General features: G+C 51.2%; 1 protein-coding gene across 1 annotated transcript; it reads left to right on the top strand.

The window, feature by feature from the left end:
* Window positions 1-4,443: 4,443 nt before the first annotated feature.
* On the top strand, window positions 4,444-24,704 carry LOC109687323 (signal transducer and activator of transcription 5A). Its single transcript, XM_020165152.2, has 19 exons — window positions 4,444-4,664; window positions 5,495-5,632; window positions 5,941-6,097; window positions 7,163-7,252; window positions 9,616-9,790; window positions 14,447-14,577; window positions 14,826-14,977; window positions 15,378-15,533; window positions 15,911-16,090; window positions 17,914-18,001; window positions 18,102-18,224; window positions 18,565-18,657; window positions 19,152-19,358; window positions 19,890-19,984; window positions 20,080-20,210; window positions 20,596-20,751; window positions 21,355-21,406; window positions 21,739-21,843; window positions 23,069-24,704. Exons 2-19 carry the CDS (start codon window positions 5,505-5,507, stop codon window positions 23,229-23,231), a joined length of 2,382 nt encoding a protein of 793 aa, XP_020020741.1. The 5' UTR covers window positions 4,444-4,664; window positions 5,495-5,504; the 3' UTR covers window positions 23,232-24,704.
* Window positions 24,705-25,720: the final 1,016 nt, after the last annotated feature.

Raw genomic sequence — 25,720 nt, forward strand, 5'->3', positions numbered from 1 at the left:
GGGCATTGGCTTAGCCTTGGTTTTGACCTTATCTTCTCCATTTGCTCCTGGGGCTGGGGAGCACTGCTTTGAGGCTTGGAGCAGGGGAGCAGGCAGGGACAATGTGGGTGGATTGGAGACTTAAGAAACCAGGGAACAATGAGAAACAGACAGCAAGAAAGAAACCCCCTGGAGTTATAACAAAGGAAAGAGGCAGAGCAGTGGGAGACAGGGAAGGAGTTGGGGCAGCCCTCTCCCTCATATCCCCAGAGGGCTTGAGGTTTGATACTGAGCTGGCCAAAGCACAAAAGAGTTCTTGTTGGGCTTCAAGAAGGAGAAACTAGCTCAGCGGGAAGAGCAGCCGATAGTCATCAGGGACAGACAAGGCTAAGAAGCCAAGCCGACCCATGCTGCCCAGGAGAGTGGCCAAGCCCACTCCACTGCCCACTCCACTGTCCCCACCCAGGCTCCTGGCCTACCTCTTCAATGAGAAGGATGTAAAAAGGGTGCGCTTCTCCCTGCCCACCTGGTCAGGTAGGAGATAGGCACTAGGCTCAGCCCCTGTTCCCTTGTCTCTGTGTCCAAGGAGAACACAGTCTGCAGGTGGGCATGGAAGTTGGGCAAATGAGGCAGGATTTCTCCCTCCCCTTACCCTGTCCCACACCCCTCCTTTCCCTCCCTCTCTTCCCAGAAACAGAGGACAGTCACCGTGCCTCAGGCGGGATGGCCTTGTGTTCTCTTGGTGACTTCACTGTAAATTGGATTCTCTGAAGAGTGGTGCAGGACAGGGGACAGAGGTAGGAACATGCTTCACCCCATCTAGAAGCTCCTTCCCCTACCTCTGCATTCACACAGAATTCCTCACCTCTCCCACCCTCCCTAGCTCTTGCTTTGTCTTCATGGACATGAGCAGGGCAGCATTTCTACAGGGAGGTACCAAAATGAGGGTCTCAGAGGTGGGGTGGGTGCTAGGCATGGGCCTGTGGCCCCACTTTAGGAGGCTTGGGGGTGAGGACTGGAGTGGAGATAGAAAGCCCAAACAGAGGCAAGGTAGGGTGAACCAGGATATTTAAGAGCCCCAGGGTGTCAGCTCTCCCCAACCTGCCATAGGGCAGAGATGCTTCCTAGGATACCTCCAGCTTTCTTGGGAAACGCCCCCCCCCCCACCACCACCGCTGGGCTCCCAAGCAACAGGAACTTCCGTTGAAGAAGGGACTTGGGGCAAAGGAAATAATAGGCGACTCTGTACCACCTCTTTCCACAGGGACGATGACTTCTGCCTGTTCTCCTTTGGCAGGTGTTTGCAAGATCTTCTCAGCTAATCTGATCATTAGGTCAGGACAGAAAGGGGACTTGGAATTACTTCTCCCTTCCCCCATAAGCCCTAGCCCACCTTCATATAATGCCCAGGTCACACTGTCTCATTCAACAGAGCAGTATGGCTGTCTTTTGGCTGCAGGTGCCACACTCCACACTATAGAACAGTTCTGGGCTAGTCCAGCCAAAGGAGACCTCTTCACTGTGCAGGAGTGAGCTGGGGTCAGGGACAGTCTAGGAAGGATGTCCTGAGGCTGTGCCACTGGGCCCATGAAAATTTGTTCCTGGTGCCAGCTGTGCACTCACAGGTCACACACCTTGGGACAGGTCTCTTTCCTGGAGTAATGGAAAGGGATGATCTTGGTCCTGCCTGCCTTCTAGATTGTTGCCAGGAGCAGTTGAATTAGAGTACAACCATGTTTATATACAAGTGTGTCACCTGATTCAGTTCAGGATATGTATATAAGTGTGCTAACTACAAACTAGGCCATGGGTTATTATTATTATTTATAATAAAGCATGGTCAGTCTTTTTCAGGAGAATGTTTTTCTATAAGAGTTTCAAAATCCTTCCTTTCTCCTCACCTAATACCACAACCTGGAACTGGAGGATAAAGGACAATTAGGGGCAAGGAGGCCCAGCTTAGTCCAGATCCAAGGCAGTTTCTGATCTTTCTAAACCCCATCCTTGAGGCCTCAGTTTTCTCCTCTAGAGCCAGGTCCCCTAAAACCACCAGAGTGCTTTGTGGTGGGAAATAGCAGAGACCAAACCAGGGGACTGAAAGCAAAAAGAAACCCCATATTTGACATTTCTGGGTAGTTGTGTTATCCGGAGCTATGACCACAGTCACCTCTACCCCCAGCCCAGCTCTGACACCCTTCCTCCACTCTCTCAGGTAGCCTTTGCCCATCCTGGGAAAGCTACAAAGCTCCTCCCCCTGCCAACTCCATCTCAGAGGGAGAACTGCGGCACAGAGAAAAGAAGAGAAACCAGGCAGAATCAGAGAGACAGAGACCTGGAGAGAGAATCAAAGCAAGAGGAGGAAACGAGAAATGAAAGACATAAAGAATTCAGAGCCTCACAAAGGCTGAGTGGGGAGAGAGTCAGAGAACAGCCAGGGAACAGCTGCTGCACACAGTGGGATGTGGAGACCCTTGAGAGGTCTCAAGACCTTTCTGCTCCCTTTATGGCAAGCCCTTCCAGTTCTGTTCACTGGCACCTAAGTGCTAGCTTTTTAGGACCTAGTCCTACCCACCCCCTAGGCAAGCCAGGCCAGATGTTTGGTGGGTGGGGCTGCCAGCTGGAGCAGCAGGCCTCTGCAGGCCCTGGGGGAGGAGTCTGGAGAGGCAGCCGCCTGGAAGTGAGCAGGCAGGGTCCCCACTTTTAGGTGGGCACCCCCACATCACCCCTTTCCAGGTAGCCAGATAGAGTGCATGACTAGAGTGGTCCTCTGCCTCCAGACCTATCTCAGAGAACTTGGAACTTGCTCCCATCCACTCTTCAACTGTCTCCTCCTGAGGGCAGTACAAAGCTACGGACAAAGGTGCCAAGTAGGCCTGCCTACAATGTGGCAATGAGTTTAAACCTGCCACTGACAGGCTGCGTGACACTGGCCGAGTCACTTCCTCTCTCTGGCCTTTGTTTCCCCATTTGTAAAATCATCTTCATGCTCACTTCCAGCACTGATATTTGATTCTCATTCCAGAAGACCCCCTAGCTGTGAGTATCTGACCCTCAAACACAGTGAAGAAAGCAGGGAGAGAAGAAAATTTGTGCTTCCTCCTTTCCAGTCACTCCCCCCACCCCCACCCCTGTGGGACATCTGGAAAGTAAGGTTTCCCCCAAATCCTCCACATATCCCCCACAGTTTTCAATTCCTTTCCTTTTGATCCTGCCAACTAAGTCACTGTGACCACACATGGAAGGCGGGGAGAACCCAGACATTTCAACTTCTGCAGAAAAACTTCATTTTTTTCCTCTGAAGTAAAAAGAATGAAACTGAGGGAGGTAATGAAGGGCAGGAAGAGGGAGTAGGAGTGAGGAAGACAGAGCTAAGAAGAAACTGGGGAGGGAAAAGGCAAATGAGAGGATTCCTCCAGGGCACTTGGTCTTGGCCCAGCTGGGCTGTGAGTGGGCAGCCAGGCTGGCCCCTCCTTTGGTACTGCCAATACCAGCTGCCAGGCAGAAAGAAGGCCCAGAGGAGAGGGAAGCTGGGCAAAGGGGATGGCAGGCTTCCAGGCTGGCCTCATCCAACCCTGGAGCCTTGTGGGGGGGGGGGGGGAGGAGACTTCTTAGGGATGGGAACTATGACCCTGGCAGGACTCTAGGGAGGAGGTTTGCTGCTTGCGGCCAAGGCCTATAGGCAGATGTGAGGTTGGGGGTTCAAGATGACCCCTCCCTGGACCTTTCTGAAAGTAGGATCAGCCTAGGATATGACTGGGCTGGATGAACGCAGGGGCTGGGAAGTTTATGGATCATAGTCTGCTGATGAGGCCATGTGTCGCCTGTGTGACCATGGCTGGACTGACATCATTTCTTACCTGAAAAGGTTGGGATGGGGAGGGGACAGAAGGTTGAAACATGTGATTACAAAGGTGTTTCCTGGTCCTGCTTCACGGGAAAGTTCAGACGGTGGGAGTAATGGACAGAGGGAGGTGTGGAGTCTAGTGGTAGTGAGCTTTGCTTCTCTGGAATCCCCAGCCCTTTTCCTCTCTAAAGGTTTGACTCTGAGGTCACAAAAACTCAACCCACATAACACACACCCATACTTCTTAAATCTAGAGACTCAAAAGGTGACCCTCGCCCGAGCTGGAAGGCATCTCCAGCTAGTCCTTCTTTCCTTCCTCCCGTTTGTACAGACGACAAAACTGAGGCCCTGGTTTGGGATTTCCAGAGCCTGGGATTTCCCGGGGCCCCTCGGGGCTGCTCCAGTGCCACAGTCTCAGGACGGGACGCTCCAGCGAAGCCACAAGGGGAGGTCTGGCTGGGACTCCGGGGCGGGGCTGGGAGGGGGACCCCGCCGTCGGGGCAGCCCCCACGCCCGGCGCCGCCCAGCCTCTCTGCCTGCCCCGCCCGGCCCGGCCCGGCCCGGCCCCGCCGCCGCCGCCGCCGCTGCGCACTCGCCGGGGAGCCAGCGACCGAGGGCGGAGGCAGCGCGGGAGCGACAGGGGCTGGGAGGGGTGCTGGCGAGAGCTCGCGCGCTGTGTATGGTCTATCGGAGGCAGCTGACCTTTGAGGAGGAAATCGCTGCTCTCTTGCTCCTTCCTGTAGTAACAGCCGCCGCCGCTGCCACCGCTAGGAGCCCAGGCCGGGAGCTACAGCCGCGGGCGCAGAGCCGGCCCCGCCGCGGGACGCTTGGGCCCCACCAGGTGGGTGGCCGGCGGCGCGTCGCGGGAGGCGCGCGCGGGGTGGGACACGGGACTCCCGGCCCGGCCCTGCACTCGGCACCCTGGAGCCCGACAGCCGAGCGCCGGACAGGGTTCGGTCCCGGCTTCGATAAGGAGTTCGGTGCAGCGTGGAAGAGGGACGAAGGACGAGGGACCGAGATAAACGGGATGGCCAAGGGTGGGCGCTGTCCTGGAGCGCAGTGAAGAGGGGGCGCTGTCGGGCTGAAGCGGGAGGGGGAGACGCTGGAGCGCAGCCTAGAGAGCGCCAGAGAGGGGTACTCTATGTCCCCAACCCTCTCTCCTTGACAGCTCCAGTCACGTGCCCCAGGCAACCAGGCCGTCCAGTGGCGGTCGCTTAGTTGCCCTGACTTTGGGTTGTAATATCTCCCCTTCCTAGGAATTGAGAGTTGGGGTCGGAGGTGGGGCGGGGGATTCTTGCAGTCCTCTTCAGAGGAGACTTGCGGGGCTCTGCTGTCAAGTTTCTCTTTCATTTTCTTAGCTGCACACACACCCCTTCCCCCCTCTGGTCTGGGGAAGCCCCGATGGGGTAGGAGGAGAGGAAGAAGGGGAAGGCACCTGTCTGTCCAGATCCCCCCTCCAGCCCACCTCGGTCTCAGCAGGTTCCTTGTTAGAGGAGAAAAGAGGTCTTCCTCCTCCTCACCGTCTTTCTTCTTCCGGCACAAGAAAGCATGTCTGGGGCAGAGGAGGGGCCTAGATTGACCGTGGTCCTTGGTGGGCACAGCAGGGCAGGGGCAGACCTGCCTTGCAGCTTCCCTGCAGGAGACATCTCTTCGGTCCTTTGCTCTTCCTAGGTGAACAGCCATGGCGGGCTGGATTCAGGCCCAACAACTGCAGGGAGATGCCCTGCGCCAGATGCAAGTGCTATATGGGCAGCACTTCCCCATCGAGGTCAGACACTACCTGGCACAATGGATAGAGAGCCAGCCCTGGTAGGTGCCTCCTATCTTACACCTTCCACTGCTGGTCTTACGGTCAAGGTCTCTTGGCCTCTGGGTCTCCTTTTTGTGGTTCGATGTGACTCTGGTCCTATCTGTCCTTTGTGTGGAAGGGGTGGGGTCCCTGGGAAAGGGGAACAGGGAAATGGGAGCCTTGGAGGGGAGAGGGAACTTTTCTAAACTTTATTAATGCTTATCAGTGGCCAGGAGCAAGTCTTGTGTGCAGTGGACCAGCCTGGGATTTCCATGGCATTGTTTAAGGAGGTGCCACAGTAGGTTTATTTCCCCTGTCATGTCCCAAGGGATGCCATTGACCTGGACAATCCCCAAGACCGAGGCCAGGCCACGCAGCTCCTGGACGGCCTGGTACAGGAGCTGCAGAAGAAGGCGGAGCACCAGGTGGGGGAAGATGGGTTTCTGCGGAAGATCAAGCTGGGGCACTACGCCACGCAGCTCCAGGTGGGTGTGAACGCTGGCTATCTACAGGGCGGCAGTAATGCCTTCTCTTCCAGCATCAGACCCCTGGGTTTTTTGCTGGCTTGGCCACTGACTCACCATGTGACCATAAAAGCTTACTGGCAACTTTTTTTTAAATTTCCCCCACCTCTTCTTTCTAAGTCATACCTGTCACATTAGCATATTACAAACCAAGAGGTGGGAGGGAGTGTGTGGGGCATTTGTTCCCCAAAATGGGGGTTGGATAGGTGAACCTGTCTTATGGACAAATCAAGCAGGAGAGATGAGGTAGACTGAGTCAGAATTCCTTTGCTTGAGAAAGGAAAGGAAGTAGGTAACCAGACATCTCTCTTGGGACTCTTTTAAAGGTGGGAGAGCTGCTGAAGAGGGGGCAGAGCTTTCCTGGAGGCAAGAGCTTTGAATTAAGGGTTTAGAAATAAGATGTTGCCTCTCCTTTATAAGGAGGGGGAGTTTTGTGGAAGCAGGAAAGGGGTGTGGGTGGTAGTCATGGTCAAGCATTTATTGGAACTCACTTGTATTTCTTAGAGAATCCCTCTTAAATCCAAGCAACAGCATGCTAAGGAAATAAAAGTCCATCCTAGAAGAGGGAGGAAACAGGAGAAACCTGTGGGGAAACAAAATAAGAACCCAGGGGGAGGTGCATGGTAGAAAGTACCTTGACATTGGCATTGATACCCTGAGTCTTGAGTCATCTGCTCTCTCACTTATTTCCAGACAAATGCTTAGCTCTCCCAGCATCAGTGTTCTCATCCATGAAATGGGGATCACAGTTTCTGCTTATGTCATAGGGCTTCCATGCTGTGAGAGTCTAAATTGATGGTAGGTTGGAAGTGCTTTGTAAACCATGGGCTCCTACTTCACTGCAAACCAAGTAAAAAGATTTGGGAGAAGGGCAGCTAAAGAGAGATAAAGATGTTTGCTGATGGCTCCTGAGACTTCCTGGGAAAAGCTGAGACTGGCTGAAGGAGAGGAAGATGTAGACATGACATGGGGACTAGCATAACTGGTACAGGGTGGACACTAGTGGCTGATGTTGCGTTCTTTCAGAACACGTACGACCGCTGCCCCATGGAGCTGGTCCGCTGTATTCGACACATTCTGTACAATGAACAGCGGCTGGTCCGAGAAGCCAACAACGTGAGTGGCCCTGGTGTGGGGAGAAAAGCAAGGGGAGCCTGCCATATCCTTTCTTTCTGAACTGTGCTTTTGTAACACTGGCATGAGGAGAGCACCAAAGATATGCAAGAGGCAATAATATCATGTGCGGGTGTGAAGTGACCCCTAGGTTCAGTCCCTGGCTCTGTTAGCTGTGTGATTTGAGCAATAACATCTCTGAGCCTCTCTCTCTTTCTTCTTTCTCTCTCTCTCTCTCTCTCTCTCTCTCTCTCTCTCTCTCTCTCTCTCCTTCTCTCTTTCTCCTTCCCTCTTTTCCTCCCTTCCTTTCTTTCTTATTTATTTTTAATTTTTTGGTGATGGTGCTGGGGTTCAAACCCAGAGTTTTATGCATGCTGGGCAAGCATTCTACCACTGAGCTACATACCCAGGGCCCTCTGTTTCTTCTGTTTTAAAATGGGTATAGTAATAGTAACTACTTGGTAGGGTTATGATGATGATTGAATGAAATACTGTGTGGGCCAAAGATGGACAAGCAGACCAAAGAAAGGACCAGAAAATCTTAAATCTGCCCCTACACACACACACATCTGTGTCAGAGATGCCATTACAAATCAGGGAAAATACCTGACATTCAATAAATGGGCTGTGGCCAAAATAAGAAGTGCACCATCCTGGTGTCTGTGAGGAGAAATGATCTGAGGTTTCTGTCAGAAGAATGAAGATAGGCAGGCTCAGGGCAGGAGAGGGAGCGGGGCCTGATCACCCAACTTTCGAAACCCTAAAAGCATTGAATACCTGCATGGACAGTGTAATGGTGCCAAAGCTGTATTATCTGCAATAATGCAAAGTGAATTTTGTAAACTGACATAGTGAAAGGCCTTAGAGTATTGATTTACTTACTTATTGTCATGGACACTGATTTCAGGAATTTTATTGTCCACTCAGTAAACATTTTTGGGGGTCCTTCCGTGTGTCTGAACTTGAGAAACATAAGGACCTGGTCCCCACCTAAAAGGGATCTAGCATGGACAGATTCTCTAAAAGTGAACTGAATGTGAAGGGAGTGAATATAGGGAAAGTTCTACCCCCACCGGCAGGAACTGAGGAAAGGGAGAGAGTTCTTTGGAAGGAAGAAGGGGGAGTTTTATAACCCAAAGTAACAGCAGCATATGTGAAGGCAGGGAGGTGCAAGTAGTCCATGTAGCTGGGGAGCATGGAGTCGATGAGAAGTCAAAATGGGTAAAGCTGGATAGGGGAGAGGAACCAGGTTACAGAGGGTCTTCCAGCACAGCCCCCGTGTCTCTGACTTGTTGCAATCACAGAGCTACTGTAAATGTAGGAAGGAATTTAGTTGGATTGAGAAGCGTTTATCTGTAGCCTCAGGAGAGTTGAACTGCTTGCCTCAGGAGAATTTGGTATCAGAATGTCCCAGACTGATGGAACAGCAAGAGCAAAAGCCCTGAGGCAGGCATATGTTTGTGCTTTCAAGGAACTGAGACAGAAAGCACAGTAGCTGGTATACTCTGACAGCAGGTGAGCTGGAATGGAGGCAAGACAGGGTTATTTGCTAGACCAGCTGAAGCTGTGAGAAGTTTAGATTTTACTCTGAAAACAGTTAGTTGGAAAGTCCCTGAACACCTGATCTCCTCTTGACCAGGTATTTTGAATGTGGAGATCCAAAGAGGACCTCTTAATATCTCCCCTATGACTTCATTTTGGGATCCTGAGGATGCCAAAATATGAGAGGTTTGCCCTGCCTCCTCTTCCTTCAGTCACAAGAAGGTCTTGAGTGAGGACATGGAGGATGTGTGTCTACAGCCCTGTCCCCGCCCCTGCCCGGTGTCCCCAGGGAACACCTAGCCCTGGGTCAGTGAGTAAATGTGGGATGAGGAGACATCATTATTAATAGGAAAACCCAGGTGACACCTGGAATGTGTTGAGTTCTAGTTTCTCAAAGGAAATTAAGTGGATCCTTTTTGGACTATTCTGCTGGAGGCCAGATCTGAGATGGAAATTTCTAGCCAGACTTAGTGGCACATGTCTATAATCCCAGTACTCAGGAGACTGAAGCAGGAAGATCATGAATTTAAGAACAGCCCGGACTACATAGCAAGACCCTATCTCAAACCAAACCAAACCAAAACCCCAGAAATAGAAATTTCTGCTATAAAGGTGCCATTATTACCAGGTCATCTGTTTCTCTTCTTTCTCCTTCCACTCCAGTTTTGCAAATGACTATTCTTCTGACTCAAGTGACCCTTGCTTCTTACCCAGATTTGGAGTTTGGGGTCTGTAGCATTGGCATCCCCTAAGACCCGAGGCTTTCTCCTCTTCTCTCTGCCTAGCTCACTGCTCCTTGTCACTTCCACTTAATCTGCCTCCAGTGCAGCTCACCTGCTGGCATGCTGGTTGACGCCATGTCCCAGAAGCACCTTCAGATCAACCAGACCTTTGAGGAGCTTCGACTGGTCACGCAGGACACAGAGAATGAGCTGAAGAAGCTGCAGCAAACCCAAGAGTACTTCATCATCCAGTACCAGGAGAGCCTGAGGATTCAAGGTGAGGCTGGTCAGTGGGAGATGTGTTTTTCTGGAGGATAGGATGAAGAACATCCTAGAGTTCCTGAAGGGTGGGGGCTGGGTCAGGGCCCATCTCTCCAGCACCTTCCCCAAAGCCTGGTAAGAGTCAAGGCCTGCAGTGACTTTGAGCCCCTGCCATGGGCTAGGCTCTGGACCAAGCTTGGGTACCTAATCCAATTCAGCCCTCACAACAAGCCTGTGGAGTAGACAGCTTGTTCATAGTTTCCAGATGGTGCAAGGGAGATTCAAGAGAACAAATGACTTGGGCTAGGTTGCCTGTAAGTTGTAGAACCAGATCTCAACTAAAGATATGTCATGAAATCCCCATCTCTATGAATCCATATTCTCTCCCGAGTTGTAGGGACTCATGAAATCTGATTTGGAAAGGAGATGGGCAAATTGTTCCCTAACTAGAGGGAGGACTTGGAATAGGAGTCCCCTGGTAGAGACAGACTTGGTGGGGGGAGTGGAACTCCATCAGAGCTTCTACCTAAGCTTCACAGATGGGATGTGGGGGACGGGGTGGCAGTGGAAAACACTCCTATTTCCTAGGTTTGCAGTTTGCCAATGACTGCCATGATAACTGTGTGGGAAAAGAAGAATTAACTTGGAAGGCATTAGCCCCAAGTACATTTTGAGGTGTCATGTCATGCCCATTTTCCATCCACTCCAGCTTGACCCCAGAGATGTACCACCCCATCCTTGAGAACAGGAAGGCTCAAACTGCCTTTTCCCTTGCCCTTTCTAATTTCTTAAGGTAGAAACTTAGGTCATTGATTTTAGCTCTTTGTTTGTGTGTGTGTGCACACGTGTGTAGATACATTCATAATATGATATTTTTTTCTTTTTGGTGATAGTGGGGTGTGAACTCAGGGCCCCGTGCTGGCTAGGCAGGTGCTCTACCACTTGAGACATACCACCAGCCCAGTATACGATATGTATGGAAAGTTAGGCCAGCAGAAACTGTAGGATGGAGTTTGAACTTTATTTTCTCTCTCTCTCTCTTTATTTGTTTCAAAGATATAAATTTTCCTCTAAACACTGCTTTAGCTGCATCCCATAATTTTGGATATACATGTATTTATACATTCTCTTTGAAATATTTCTAATTACTCTTGTGATTCTATGTGTGTGTGTGTGTGTAGTGGTGGTACTGGGGTTTGAACTCAGGGCTTTGAGCTTCTTGTGATTAATTCTCTTACCTATATGACTTTTAGAAGTATATTACTTAATTTCTACTATTCATTATTTTCTTGAAGTTATACTGTTACAGTTTCCAGATTGTGTTGTTGTTGAACTCCATTGTGATTAGAGAACCTGCTCTGTTTGGGTCTCTGTCCTTATAAATTGATGGAGACTTTTTTGTGACCCAGTATATGCTCTACCTTAGCAAATGCATCTTGTGTAGTTGAAGAGAATGTATGTTTTACGGTTGTGACTTTCAAAAATAGCAATGATAAATTTAAAAATGTTAACATAAAAGGTAAAGTTTTATAAAAACCAAACACAACATCTGTCTCTTCAAAACCAAAATTTAGTGAGGAGAATGAATTTCTATTCCTACAGTCACATGCTATATGATGATGTTTGCATCAACAATGGACCATTTATACAAAGTCATATACCACATAGCCTACATTTGTATTAGGCTATTCCATCTGGTTTGTGAAGTACACTCCAATGTTCACACAATGACAAAATTGCTTACTGACACATTTCTCAGAGTTATCCCCATCCTTAGGCAACATGTGACTGTATTTGCAAATCTCTTCAGTGTTAGGCTTAAAAGATAGTGTGCTGTGCTTTCAATCTGTGTTAATATCTTCTGTCCTCTGGAAGGTTCTACTATGTACCTGTTAGATATTAAGAGTGTTTGTGGTGCCACACACCCACAACCCCAGCACTCAGATGGCTGAGGCAGGAGAATCAAGAATTCAAGGCCAGCTTGGACTAGGTAATAAGAATCTGTCTCAAAAAAAAAAAAAAAGAAAAAAAAAAGAAGTAAATAAGGTTTTATAAACTTATGAAAAAAATTATTGTTTTCACTTTGTGGACCCTCTTCAAGGGTCTCAGGAACCTTCCAGAGATTTCCTGGACTACACTTTGAGAATCACTGATCTTGGTCCTTATTGATTTTTTTTCCTTTTTTTGCCTAATTGTTTTGTTAGTTGCTGAAAGGGAGGTATTAAAAACTCTATCATAGGCCAGGTGCCAGTGGCTCACATCTGTAATCTAACTACTCAGGAGGCAGAGATCAGGAGGATCGTGGTTTGAAGCCAGCCTGGGCAAATAGCTCTCAAGACCCTATCTCAAAAAACCCTTCACAAAAAAGGGCTGGTGGAGTGGCTCAAGGTGTAGGCCCTGAGATCAAAGCCCAGTACTTAAAAAAAAAAGAAACTGTCATGATGATGAAATTGTCTACATTTTCCAATTCAAAAAATTTGTAAATGTTTTGAAACTGTTAATTAGATATAGGCATATTTATGGTTACTCTAACTTTCTGATCAGTTGACATAATCAATCTGAAATGTCTTTCTTAATCTCTGGTAAGACTCTTTTCTTGAAGTTCTCTTCATTGGATATTAATATAACCATTCCAACTTTCTTATTCCACATATCCCATACCGTAACTTGACCTATGTTAGTTTTATTTATTTTTTGGTTTATTTATTCATATGTGCATACATTGTTTGGGCCATCTCTCCCCCTTGCCCCCTGCTTCCTTCTTCTCCCCCCACCTCGCTATGTTAGTTTTAATTTATAATGTGGACTGCATAGTGTTGAGTTTTGCTTTTTATTTATCCTAATAATCTCTGCATTTAACTGAAACGTTTCTCTACTAACATTTAATGTAATAATTAATACATTTTAACAGAGGGCTGATATTTTAATATTTATTTTCTGCTGTGTCATTTTCAGTTTTGGTTCCCCTATTCCTTCCTTTTTGCCTTTTTCACATTTAAATTTTTCTAGAATTCCATTTTAATTTAAGCTTTATTCATACCCTAATCAGTGCATTCTGTCACCCAACATAATGCAATGACTGACACATCATTAATGTTGAATAAATGTTTGAGGATGATTCTAGCATCTTCCATCTGAATCCGTCCCAGATGGACCCAGAAAAAGAACAGCCCTTCCTGTAGGGGAGGAGCAGATTTTAGCTATGATTTCTGCATAAGGCCCTGGGTTCCAGCCCCAGTACTAAAACAAAACAAAACAAAACACAACACAGACTGTTAATCTAAGCCAATCCCTCAGATCCCCCTGGCCTCCTTCCCAGAAGCACCTGCAGATGGCTTCTGGGAAGTCCCACTAAAGTGGGATCACCAACTCTCCCTGTGGGCCTGCAGGATTCCCAGGGAGGACCCGGCAGAATGCCCTGCTGTATTCTGAGCCTGGACGGTACTCTTGCCGCTCAGTGTCCTGCAGTGAGATATGAGCTGTATTTCTGAGTTCTAGCTCTGGGCTTTTCCTGGCTGTCTAGCATTGCTTTTGTCCGCTCAGCTTCTTGTTCACTAGGGCAAGGACGGGGTCAGTGTGACATGGCACTCAGAGGCCAGCCAGGAACTCAGCCCACACGTGCCATGCACACGTTGTCTTGACTTAGCTGAGCGAGGGTGCTGCGCTGTTCAGAGGGTTGTTGGAAGGGCGTGAGAATCCTGGTGCTCAGGACACTTTTGTCTGGGGGAGGAAGAATTTGGAAGCAGGGGAGGGTGGACAGTTGGCTGTAACTAGAAATGTTTGACTTCTAAGTTGGGTCTTTGATGCCCAGTGTTTCTTGTATCCTTTCTTCCTAAGAGCTGGTGTGGGAGAAGCCACATCCCCACCCCCAGCCTTAAGGGAACCAACTGTATTGTGTGCCCAGGAGCCCTTCGACACACTCTCTGCCTTCTGTCTCTCTCTCCATCCCCCGATCACAGTGTCAGGCACCTTCCAGATCCAACAAAATTCACTCTATGCTCTGTGCTTAGGGGAGGAGAGAAAGCAGGTGGAGCAGGGGCCTCCCAGCTCCCCATGTGAGGGATGGAGCTGAGCAGCTGCTTGTCTGTCACCATTTCATTTCCATTCTATCACCTACCAACCAGTAAGGATGAATCTACATAAAATCTACTTACATGTGCCAGGCAGTTCCTTGAGCATTTTCTGTATTACCATTTATTCAACCTCTATAGTAACCCACTGAGCAGGTGCCAGGATTCTCTCATTTTACATGTGGGGAAACTGAGGCACCAGAAAGACGGTGATTTGCCTGAGTTCACCCAGCTAGTGAACTCAGCACACTTGTACCTGGACAGTCTGGACTCAAGTCTGAGCAGGAGGGCCAGGCCTCTGGCTGTGTGTGTCAGGTGAAAGAGGCCAGGTTAGGATCCTCCTCAGCCTCACTTCTGAACACCTGCTCCCACCACTGACAGGGGAGGCTCAGTCAGGAGGCCAGCAAGCAGAACATTCGGACTGAGCATTCTGACTGAGCCCCTTCATCTTTGGGTGCTGTGACTGGTAGGAACCCCAACTTGCTATATTGATGGGTGACCAACCCTGAGGGTCTCACTCCAGAACAGGTAGGTGCACATTCTCAGGCTTTCTGCTGGATGCAGGAAGATGACAGTGGTCGGTGTCCTCTCCCCTCCTCTAGCTCAGTTTGCCCAGCTGGCCCAGCTGAACCCCCAGGAGCGCCTGAGCCGGGAGACAGCCCTGCAGCAGAAGCAGGTGTCCCTGGAGGCCTGGCTGCAACGTGAGGCACAGACTCTGCAGCAGTACCGTGTGGTGAGTGGATCCTGTGGCCCTGTGCTCCCACAGGGAGCCCCATGGCCTGCATGTCTGAGGACCAGAAAGAGAAACAGAGGCAGCACCCGGGAGAACAGGAGGCATGCCCAACTCTCCTGGGGTGCCCGTGAGGCAGAGCAGGTGGGAGAGGAAGGAGCTGCCTGGACCTGGGCTGCTCCCTGGGCTCTAGGCAAGGTCCGCGGGGTTGTTCTCTGGGAGCCCAGCAGTTCCTCGGTCCCTTCCCACAGGAACTGGCCGAGAAGCACCAGAAGACCCTGCAGCTGCTGCGGAAGCAGCAGACCATCATCCTGGATGATGAGCTGATCCAATGGAAGCGACGGCAGCAGCTGGCTGGGAATGGGGGCCCCCCCGAGGGCAGCCTGGACGTGCTACAGTCCTGGTAAGGGGGCGCCCAGTGGGTGGGGTCTCAGGTGGTGGTGCCAGCTGCCTCTTCTGCTCCCGTGATGGCCTAAGTAGCAGGCTCCCGCTCTCTGTGACCACTCTCATCTAACCAGTGTCCTGTTCCTGGACATTGTCACCTTCCCCCAGGGATGAAGTTGTGTTGGGGAATGGGGCAGGCTCAGGTGTGCGGGGTCAATCCTGAGCCATTCCTCCTGTGTGTCCTCTACTTCTGGAGACAAGAGCTCTGCACTGACCCTGTGGATAGGACACTGGCAAAAGGGTTCACCTTCCTGGGTGGGCGTTGCTGCTAGGGTGGAGCTATGCTATGGGGTCTCCCACATCTGGCCTGGATTAGGAGAGAAACCATTGTCCCCATGTGGGCGTTGGGCATCTTGCAGGTGTGAGAAGCTGGCTGAGATCATCTGGCAGAACCGGCAGCAGATCCGCAGGGCTGAGCACCTCTGCCAGCAGCTGCCCATCCCTGGCCCTGTGGAGGAGATGCTGGCTGAGGTCAATGCCACCATCACAGACATCATCTCAGCCCTGGTGACCAGGTGACTGCTGCCTCTCAGCCAGGCTCAGCAGGGCAGAAAGGCTTCTGTGGGTGGGCATGTGGGAGGCCCAGGTTCCATGCAGACCAGGAGCTCCCTTAAGTCCTGCCCTGTGCCCCACACCCTGCCACTGCATCTCCAGTTGCTCTGGCTACTTGGGGCTGCCTTGACCCAGTGTCTGATGGAGACACTGCAGATGTCCTTGTACCCAGCCTCCCTCCTACCCTCTTCCCCGAGTGTCAGTGGCCTCCCCAGGAACAGAGGCTAGGCCATGGTCTTCCTTGAGCCCTGTGGGAAGAGCTTCCCTCCCAATCGGTCCCACAACCCTTTCCCTGGAGCCAGCATCTGGTCATCTGTCTGGTCACTTGTGTCCCCTGCAGCACCTTCATCATCGAGAAGCAGCCCCCTCAGGTCCTGAAGACCCAGACCAAGTTCGCAGCCACCGTGCGCCTGCTGGTGGGAGGGAAGCTGAATGTGCACATGAACCCACCCCAGGTGAAGGCGACCATCATCAGTGAGCAGCAGGCCAAGTCCCTGCTCAAGAACGAGAACACCCGCAAGTAAGTGTGCCTCCCTCCATCTGGGGTCGGGCACTGTGTGCACTGGGGGGAGAGCAGAGTCAGCACTGCTTCTCCATCTTTTTTTTTTTTTTTGTGGTACTGAGGTTTGAACTCAGGGCCTTGTACTTGCTAGGCAGGAGCTCTATCCCCTCTCTGGCCCTGCCCATGCCCAGCACATAGTAGGTCAACAACTACTGTTTTGCCATGGGGACTCAACTTGATCCAAATAGAACTTGATTCTCTCACCCCTCCTGTTGACTAGCAGGACAGGCTACAGCCACTGAGAAGTGATTTACTGATACAGCTTGTAACCAGGGTTATGGAAGGGTATCATGGAAGGAAGTGTTCCAAGTGATGAAGAATTGACAATTGGTTTCAGGTCAGCAGCTGGACAGGAGGTTGCTAGTGACAGGGCTGGAATGGGGAAGGCTTTTTCAGGCAGAGAGCCAGTGCTGTGTTCTGAAGGAACAATGTAGAGAAGGCACATGTGGCCCGCAAACCCAGGGGGTCAGGGAAGGCCCCCCACCAAGTGTGTGGCAGATGCAAAGAGTGAATGAGTGATGTGGGAGGCTTGGTCCCAACCTTAATGCCCAATTAAAAATGTTTCCTGCCAGGCACTGGTGACTCACGCCTGTAATCCTAGCTACTCAGGAGGCAGAGATCAGGAGGATTGCCATTAGAAGCCAACTTGGGCAAACAGTTTGTGAGATCCTATCAAGAAAAACCCTTAACAAAAAGAGCTGATGGAGTGACACAAGGTGTAGGTAGACGAGTGACGTGGATTTGAAGGCACGAATGCTGTTCTCACTCTCTGGGAGCTCTCTGGTTAGCAGGGGAGTCAGAAAGCAATACATTTAAAAAAAAATTAAGATGTCCATAATGACAGCTATTCTGGAGGCAGAGATTGGGAAAAATTAGTTCTAAGCCATTCTGGGTAAAAAATTTTTATCAAAACTCCCATCTCAATCAGTAAATTGGGCTTGATGGTGCACACCCATCATTTCAGCTACTTAGGAGAAATAAATAGAAGGATCGAAGTCCAAGGCTGGCCCCAGGCATAAATTCAAGACTGTATTCAAAAAAATACCCAAGGCAAAAAGGGCTGGAGGAGTAGCTCAAGTGGTAGAGTACTTGCCAAGCAAGCATAAGACCCTGAGTTCAAATCCCAGAGTCACACAACTAAATTAAATAAATAATAAACAAATGGAGTTTCCCAAAATGATACACTTTAGAGAGAAAAATGAAAACTGACATAGCATCTGAATGTGTGTTGGGGTGGAGGAGGGTGATAAACAACAGGAGGTTGAAGATGGCCTTTCTGAGGAGACATATGAGCTGAGACCTGAATGAGGAGACAGTTGGGAGTGTCTGGGAAGGCAGTAAGAACAAGCACCAAAGTCCTGAGGTGGGCACTAAGCTTGGCTTGTTTAGCAGTTGAGACCAGCATGAGTGAGGGAAGGGGAACTGAATGAGGCCAGGGAGCAGGGTAGGGATTGATCATGGGGTCCTTGTAGGCTATTTTATGCTAAGTGCATTAGAAGCTACCAGAGGTCCTGAAGTCCCTACTGTAATCTCAGTGCACAAGGAATTCCTAACCTAAAGCTAGAGACCCGCCCCTCATTCTTGGAGACCTTACCTTGGGGCCTCTCTGGTTGATGGAGAAAACAGAAACCCAGAGAGACACTGAAGGAATCTTCTTAGGGGATGAGGGACCAGGGCTGCCACAGGGCTAGCCAGAGTGAAGTCCCCAGCCCAAGGACAGGACAGGACCTCACTCCTCACCTGGGGCCTAAGTGGAGCTGGGGCTCCCCTCTCCCTTGCAGCGAGTGCAGTGGTGAGATCTTGAACAACTGCTGCGTCATGGAGTACCACCAGGGCACAAGCACCCTTAGTGCCCACTTCAGAAACATGGTAAGCACAGGGCCCAGCCTCGGAGGGAAGGTCTGCCGGGGACTGAGTCCTGGTAACCATCCACATTCTCCCTGTCCCCCTCTGGCCTCCTGCCCTACAGTCACTGAAGAGGATCAAGCGTGCTGACCGACGGGGTGCGGAATCTGTGACAGAGGAGAAGTTCACAGTCCTGTTTGAGTCTCAATTCAGTGTTGGCAGCAATGAGCTTGTGTTCCAGGTGAAGGTGAGGCTCCAGCACCTCCATCCCTGGGGTCAGTCAGAGGGGGGAAGGGATCAGCCCAGGTTGGGAAAGATGACTCTTCCCAAGCTCAGCCCAGATACCCGCCCCGCAACCATGCTATCCCAAAACCTATTTTAACTCTGTGGGCATCTGTCTGCTGTGTTGTTACCCACTGCTGTAGGCAATGGACTAGTGGGTTTTTTTGGTTTGTTTCTGCTCAGGATTATTGAGAAGGATTTGTGATTGGGATGGTGGTTGAGGAATTAGGGTTAGGAGTCATCCCTAAGTAGAAGGAAAAGTGGTGTTTATAACCCCTCAACTCTAATTCCTTTGACTTCTATAGACTCTGTCCCTACCCGTGGTTGTCATCGTTCATGGCAGCCAGGACCACAATGCCACCGCCACTGTGCTATGGGACAATGCCTTTGCTGAGCCGGTGAGTCCCTTTGGGATCTGTACCTTGGCTTCCAACACCATAGGACTCTCTTTAGGGTCAACCCCAACTCCTTGGTCCCTGCTTAGTGGCCTTTCCACACCCCAGGAACAGAGCAGAGCAGTACTGAGGGGCAGCTGATGGTGAGTACCCCTGTCCTCAGGCCTGTCCTTGGGCCTGTCCTGGAGCCCTGTCTAGAGTCAAGGATTCTGAATAGGGCTCTCTGAGGTGTGTTAACCTCGTCTTTGGGCCCTGGTCTCCACTCTTCCTTTGCCTTACAGTTGGAGTCCCTAATTTCTGTCCTAGTCTCCTAGTCTGTGTCTCCATCCCTGCTGGCCCATACTGCCTTTTCTTTCCCCCTGTTTGTGTCTCCTTTCTAGATGGTTCCCAGTCTCTGCATAGCTTATGTGTATTTATGGGTGTGTGTGGTGTGTGTGTGTAAACATTTCCACCTCCCTTAATTTACCTTTTCTCCCCCTTTCTTCTCTCCCTCTCAGGGCAGGGTGCCATTTGCCGTGCCTGACAAAGTGCTGTGGCCACAGCTGTGTGAAGCACTCAACATGAAATTCAAGGCCGAAGTGCAGAGCACCCGGGGCCTGACCAAAGAGAACCTTGTGTTCCTGGCGCAGAAACTATTTAACAGCAATAGCACCCACCTTGAGGACTATAGCACCATGTCTGTGTCCTGGTCCCAGTTCAACAGGGTGAGCAACCCAGCTGCCAGCTGCCTGCCTACAACCACCAGGGACCTGTCACATCACCCTCACCTTACATACAGGCTTCTGCCAAGACTGGCATCCCACTGTCCACCCCCAATCACTCTCTCCTACAATCAGGAGAGATGGGGGCTCAGACCCCAAGAAATGTAGGCAGGAGCCACAAGCAGGGTGCTGGAGGCCAATCCTAGATCCAGCAGGCCCCTTCTGCTCTCTGTGCCTCACCTTCCCTATCTGTCAATGAGGGGATAGGATGGAAATGATGCTAGAGGTCCTGTTCAGCCTGAACAACTTTTTACAGCTCCCACGCCCACCCATGGGATTGCCCTGGACCCATGTGTTTAGAAGCAGGGGTCAAGGGCACTCTGGTTCCCTAGGACCAGTAGGGGGCTGTGTCAGTTTATGAACTGCTAAAGGGGCAGGGAAGGTGGAGGGAATTGGGAGCAGGTCTGGTGGGGACAAGAGGGCACCCACTCCTGGGCTGCCTGTGACTCCTGGCTCGGGTATCTGGGGCTCTAGGAGAACTTGCCGGGCTGGAACTACACCTTCTGGCAGTGGTTTGATGGGGTGATGGAGGTGCTAAAGAAGCACCACAAGCCACACTGGAATGACGGGTAAGGAGCAGTGCCTTGGGGTTAGGAGGCCATGGAGGGCTCAGGGGACAGTGCCCACCAGCCCAGCAGTGACATCAAATGTTCCACACACCTAGGGCCATCCTAGGTTTTGTGAATAAGCAACAAGCCCATGACCTGCTCATCAACAAGCCAGACGGGACCTTCCTGTTGCGTTTTAGTGATTCAGAAATTGGAGGCATCACCATTGCCTGGAAGTTCGACTCTCGTGAGTGCCCATTTTGTCCACAAGGGCCCTGTTTCCTTGCTCCCACTTTCCTTTAGGCCTGCATCCTTAAAAGGTACCTGCTGTGAAAGGCAAGAGCTGTGCTCAGAGTGTAGCTCTGAACTGTAGCCCCATCCTCTCATTTTTCACCTCAGAGAATCTGAAATCACCGGCCCCACAGACTGCAGAAACCCCCGGGCGACTCCCCTACACCTTCTGCCTTGTTGGTGTCTCCTTGCCCAGCACCCGCTTTCCGGCACCTAGAAGCACAGGAGGAGGGCTTGCAGTGCAGGCTAGGAAAAGCCCCGATTTCTCAGCAGCCTTCCTTAAAACCCACAACCATGACCCTCCTCCTGCGGCTTGTGGGAATGAGTTGTACCTTTCACAGCGGACCGCAATCTGTGGAACCTGAAGCCATTCACCACACGGGATTTCTCCATCAGGTCCCTGGCTGACCGGCTGGGTGACCTGAGCTATCTCATCTATGTGTTTCCTGACCGCCCCAAGGATGAGGTCTTCTCTAAGTACTACACTCCTGTGCTCGGTGGGTCCTGCTGCCCGGCCACAGACCTTCCCTCCCCCGAGACCGGGGGCTGGGCTGGGAGGGCTCCCCAGCAAGGGCCCAGGGGCTTTTTCCTGTCCGGGTTTTCATCCACGGGATGGAGATAAGTATTTCAGGGCTCACACCTGAGCAGAGGGAAAGTGAAACCCATCGCAGCTTTCTTCTCTGTGGAGCCAAAGACTCTGCACTCATGGGGGAGGAGCTCGAATAATTCCCACCCACAGATAAAACTCCCCCTTCTTAATCAGACATTCTCACCACACCCCACACCTCAGCCTGCCACCAACTTGAGTGTAGGAGCAAAATGGCAGATTTTTCCTTTCACCTGTCACAGTTCACGGTGGAGTTTGCTTCTTCTCCATGCTGTTTCCTTGGCAGAGGTGGGGGCTGGGAGAGGGGAAGCAAATGGCCCAAAAAGGAACCAGAAGAGGCATAGGACTGAAGCCATCCTTAGGAGTCCATTGGAAACCTCATCCATGAGATGATCCCAGGGTGATGTGAGCAGGAACCAAATGGCATGGGTTGGGCTTTCACTTCCCTTGGAGCTCCCAGACTTTTGTTCTCACCACTTTTTCCCTTTGGCAGCTAAAGCAGTGGATGGATATGTGAAGCCACAGATCAAACAAGTGGTCCCTGAGTAAGTGTCCAGGGCCCAGTTCTGGGTTTTCTGACACCCCCTTTTTTCCCCCTCTTGCACTGCCCCCAACATCAGACACTCCTCCCTGCTAAGCCCAGCATTCCTGATCCCCTAGGAAACTTGACTCAGCCCTTGGGAGGCACACAGTCTTGGTCACACTGTGGCCAGCACCCAGGACCCCATGCCTGCAGCCAGAGCCCCAGGGCCAACTGGGGCACCTTGTCCTTCTGTACTCTGAAAAGCCTTCTATACCCTGTCAAGATAGCCCAGAGCCCCAAGTCAGTGCCACCAGCCTCCGTGGCAATAAGGCTCTCCTGTGCTTCCTCCTGCAGGTTCGTGAACGTGTCTGCAGATGCTGGGGCTGGCGCCACATACATGGACCAGGCCCCCTCCCCAGCTGTGTGTCCCCAGGCCCATTACAACATGTACCCGCAGAAGTAGGTCATCTTTTGGGGGAGGTCCATGGGGAAGAGCTGGGACTTGGCCTCAGGCTGGACCCCTGGGGGACTGATGGGTAAAGGAACCCAGGGGTCCTGGGGCTCTGAAACAACCCAGCTAGGTCTGGGGACTGGCCCAGCCCAGATGAGGGAGGGTGAGGTCAACAGGGCAATGCATTTGAAGCTGGACATACCAAGGTCCCATCCTTGGTCTGGTACTGCCTAGCTGTGTGACCTTGAGAAAATTATTGAACTTCTCTGATGCTCAGGGTCCTTATATGAAAAATAGGAGCAAGCTGAGCACTGGTGGCTCATGCCTGTAATCCCAGCTACTCAGGAGGCAGAGATCAGGAGGATCGTGGCTAGAAGCCAGCCCAGGCAAACAGCTTGTGAGACACTATCTCAAAAAAACCCTTCACAAAAAAGGGCTGGTGGAGTGGCTCGAGGTGTAGGCCCTGAGTTCAAACCCCAGTACCACAAAACAAACAAACAAACAAACAAACAAAATGGGGGCAAAAACACTGACCTCCTGGAGTTGACATGAGGATTAAATGAGACAATGACAATAAAGCTTTGTCAGAAGGGCCTGACACAGGGTAGCTATTAACAGCATGGTTGTAAGGTGGGAGCAGGGTGGGGAATTAATTCTCTTCTGAGTTGTGGGTGGCTTGGCTGGATGACTGGGGGTCTGGGAGGCAGCAAGCTGCAGCAGGACCCCCACATTGTAGGAGTCCCAAAGACCCAGGTTCTAATCCTAGCTGTAAGTATCCAAGAGCAAGTTTCCTAACATGGCTGAGCCTTGGTTTCCTCCTCTATAGAATGGAGTCATACCCAGCTTAAGGTGGCTGTGAGGACTGGAGTAAGGTGGTAAAAGTTGTTGTTGTAGGGGTGTGAATGGTGGGGTGCCTACCTGTAACTGAATAGCCTCCCAGGTGGGTATAGAGCTGGTTGGCCCAACTGCCTCATCCTACAGATAAGCAAGAGGAGAGGGGAAACAGACTCTCTGAGATCATTCTATAAGGTAGCAAGAGATGAGAGAAGTTTGGATATCTCCCACTTCTCCCAGCCAGAGGCTGCCTGCTACCCAGTTGGCAGGTGGAGGGGATCCAGTCAGAATTGGTCCTGTTTTCATAAGACTCTGGTTTGAGTGGGGAGCAGGCTGGGGGGCTCTCCCTGGGAGCTGGGGAGACATACTAGCTCCCCTGACATCCCTCTCTTTTACCAGCCCCGACCCTGTCCTGGACCAGGATGGAGAATTCGACCTGGATGAGACCATGGATGTCGCTCGGCATGTGGAGGAACTCTTACGCCGGCCCATGGGCAGTCTTGACCCTCACCACTCCCCCCCTGCTGGTCTCTTCACCTCTGCCAGAGGCTCCCTATCCTGAATGTCACACTCCAGGCTTGTCTTTGGAAATAAGCTGCAATGGGAGAAGTCCACATCAATTGTGATTGTAGTATTGCTGTACATACTGATGTGTTTGCAGGTAGCACTTGTACGTAAGTGTGCGTGCGTGTATGTGTGTGTATGCTTAGCACAAGGCGTGCTTGTCTTGCCTTCACAGTCCTAGGTATGTAGCTACAGCAGTGGTGGCCTTTTTGTTCAGATCGAGGCCTCCAGGAGTCCATTGAGTCCATCTGTCCTGAAAGAGATGGGGCTTCTGTCACCGCAAGCAAATCTGTTCCTCCCATGTCCTTTATCTGCTCAGTGGCAATTTAAGTGAAATTATTCCAGAAGGGGAAGGGAGACAGGTAAAGGTTCCAGGTTGAAGTTTTCCTCTTGAGCTAGAAGCATCATCCTCCCGCTATACACACACGTGTTGGGTGAGCATCTGTCCTGATGTACACGTGGTGGCCTAATTGATGCTTTTCCAATGGAGGCAGGCTGGGCTTCATTCTTAATATGTTATACTTTAGTAGATGCAGGCTCCAGACTTTTTTTGTGACCCCTTCAGAGCATGTCTAGGTCACAGGCATTAGCAGAGTACAGCTGGGTTCAATCAGGGCTGGCCGAGCTTCTCTGAGTATTTAGTTTCTTGGCCTCATGTCCTTGAGCCATGGCTTCAAGTCTCTGCCCAAGCTCACCTCCATCCTTTCTTATACTTGTTTTTTTTGTTTGTCTGTCTGTTTGGTGGCATGGGGTTTGAACTCAGGGCTTCACGCCTGCTAGGCAGGCTCTCTTACCACTTGAGCCACTCCACCAGCCTTAACTTCATCCTTTCTTTTGATCTGATATCTCCTCCCTTCCATCCTGCCCTAACCACCCCCCACCCCCGACCTTCTTTTTTCTTTCTGACAGTCTCACTTTGTAGTTCTAGCTGGCCTCAAACTCATGATCCTTCTGCCTCTGCACCCCAACTGCTGGGATTATAGGTATGCACTACCATGCCTGGCTCTAGCCTTCTTTTCTTGTCTCTGTTTGCAACCTTGTTTGCCATACAGAAGGAAAAGACTGGTCTAGAACATGGTGGGTGGTGACTTGCAAGGTTGATGTTCTCCCTTCGGAAAACAAAGCAAACAAAAAACTACTGCAAGACAAGCAGCAAAGCAGCCACTTGCTACAGGTTGTGAGGGGTAGAAGTTGATCTCATTCTGCCCTGCTGGGCGGTGGAACCTGGAGCTGGTCTCACGCTATTGCATAATAAGCTGTGGTCAGGGAAGGCCTCGCTCCAACCTCACCCCCTCCTCCCTCTGAGGCTATGAGACATGCAGCCAGAGGCAGCTGACCACAGAAGATTGGGAGTCCCAGGTTTCAATATCTCTTAAGGGACGTGGGGATAAGAAGAGGGATTCTTTTGTACTTTGTATATAGGCACACATTTGTGTAAACAGTGTTTTTGAATAAAGCATTTTTTCATAAATTTGCTGATCTTTCTCTGGTTTGAGGAGTTGGTGGTAGTCTTCCTGGATGATAGGGATCACTAAAGCTGGATTTGTTTGTGTGGCTCATGTTGGAAGTTTTAGCCAGAAGCTACAACTGTTCTGTGGTGTGAGGGCGCTGGTCGAACTGGAATACAGTCAGTGCTTCTCAGAAGGCTGAAGAGCTAGGTGAGGGGGGGTGCACACACTCATGAAAGCAGGGGATCAGGGGATCCAGTTCTTGGGGAAAGATGGGGCAGAAATGACTGGGGGATGGGCCCAACAGTGGGCAGAGCTGTGGTCCAGGCCTCTCATCAGTCTGGAAGCTGGCAGCTGAGGGCCAATGCCAAAGTGAAAGTCAACGTTCCTGGGGCCCAGTGCAGTGGAGAGTGGAGAGAACAGCCCATTTTCCCCGGGCCTCTTCCCAGAGACCAGCAGGTGGCACCATCCAACTGCAGTGGTGGCCTAGACTGTGAGAAAGGTTGGCCAGGGCAGAGAGGACCAGCTTTCCTCAAATGGACCCAAGGTGCCCAGCTGCTTGTCCAGGGCCTGGGGTTGGGGCCTTGTGCTCAGGGACATATACTCCCTTGGGTGGGGGGGTTGAGGAGCAAGGAACTGCGGGCAGGCTGGCAGGTTTCTTTAATGCAAAGCAATGTGTGTGTGGGGAGGGGGGCCGGGGCTTACAGTCTGCCCCAGGGAGGCTCAGGGGCCCAGAGTGAGCAGAATGAGCTGCGGGGGTGGCGGGAGGGAAAGCAGGCGCCTGCTGCTGTGGCCCGGGCCCCAGCACTAATCTCTGCTTCCATCTCTGCAGGGGAAGTGCCGGTATCTCTCTCTCACCGGCTTGGTCTCCATGGCACTGAGCCCTGTGAGTGGAGGGGGCGGGGAGATGTGAGAGGGCAGCCTTTCCCTGATATATCACCACTGGTTGCCCAGGGGCCCCCACGACAACCAGCCAGTGAAGTGTCTGCAAGTTGTCCCCACTTAGTGAACTGAAAAGAAAGTGATAATGGGCCAACTG

This window comes from Castor canadensis, chromosome 11 (assembly GCF_047511655.1).
Source record: "Castor canadensis chromosome 11, mCasCan1.hap1v2, whole genome shotgun sequence".
NCBI lineage: Eukaryota > Metazoa > Chordata > Mammalia > Rodentia > Castoridae > Castor > Castor canadensis.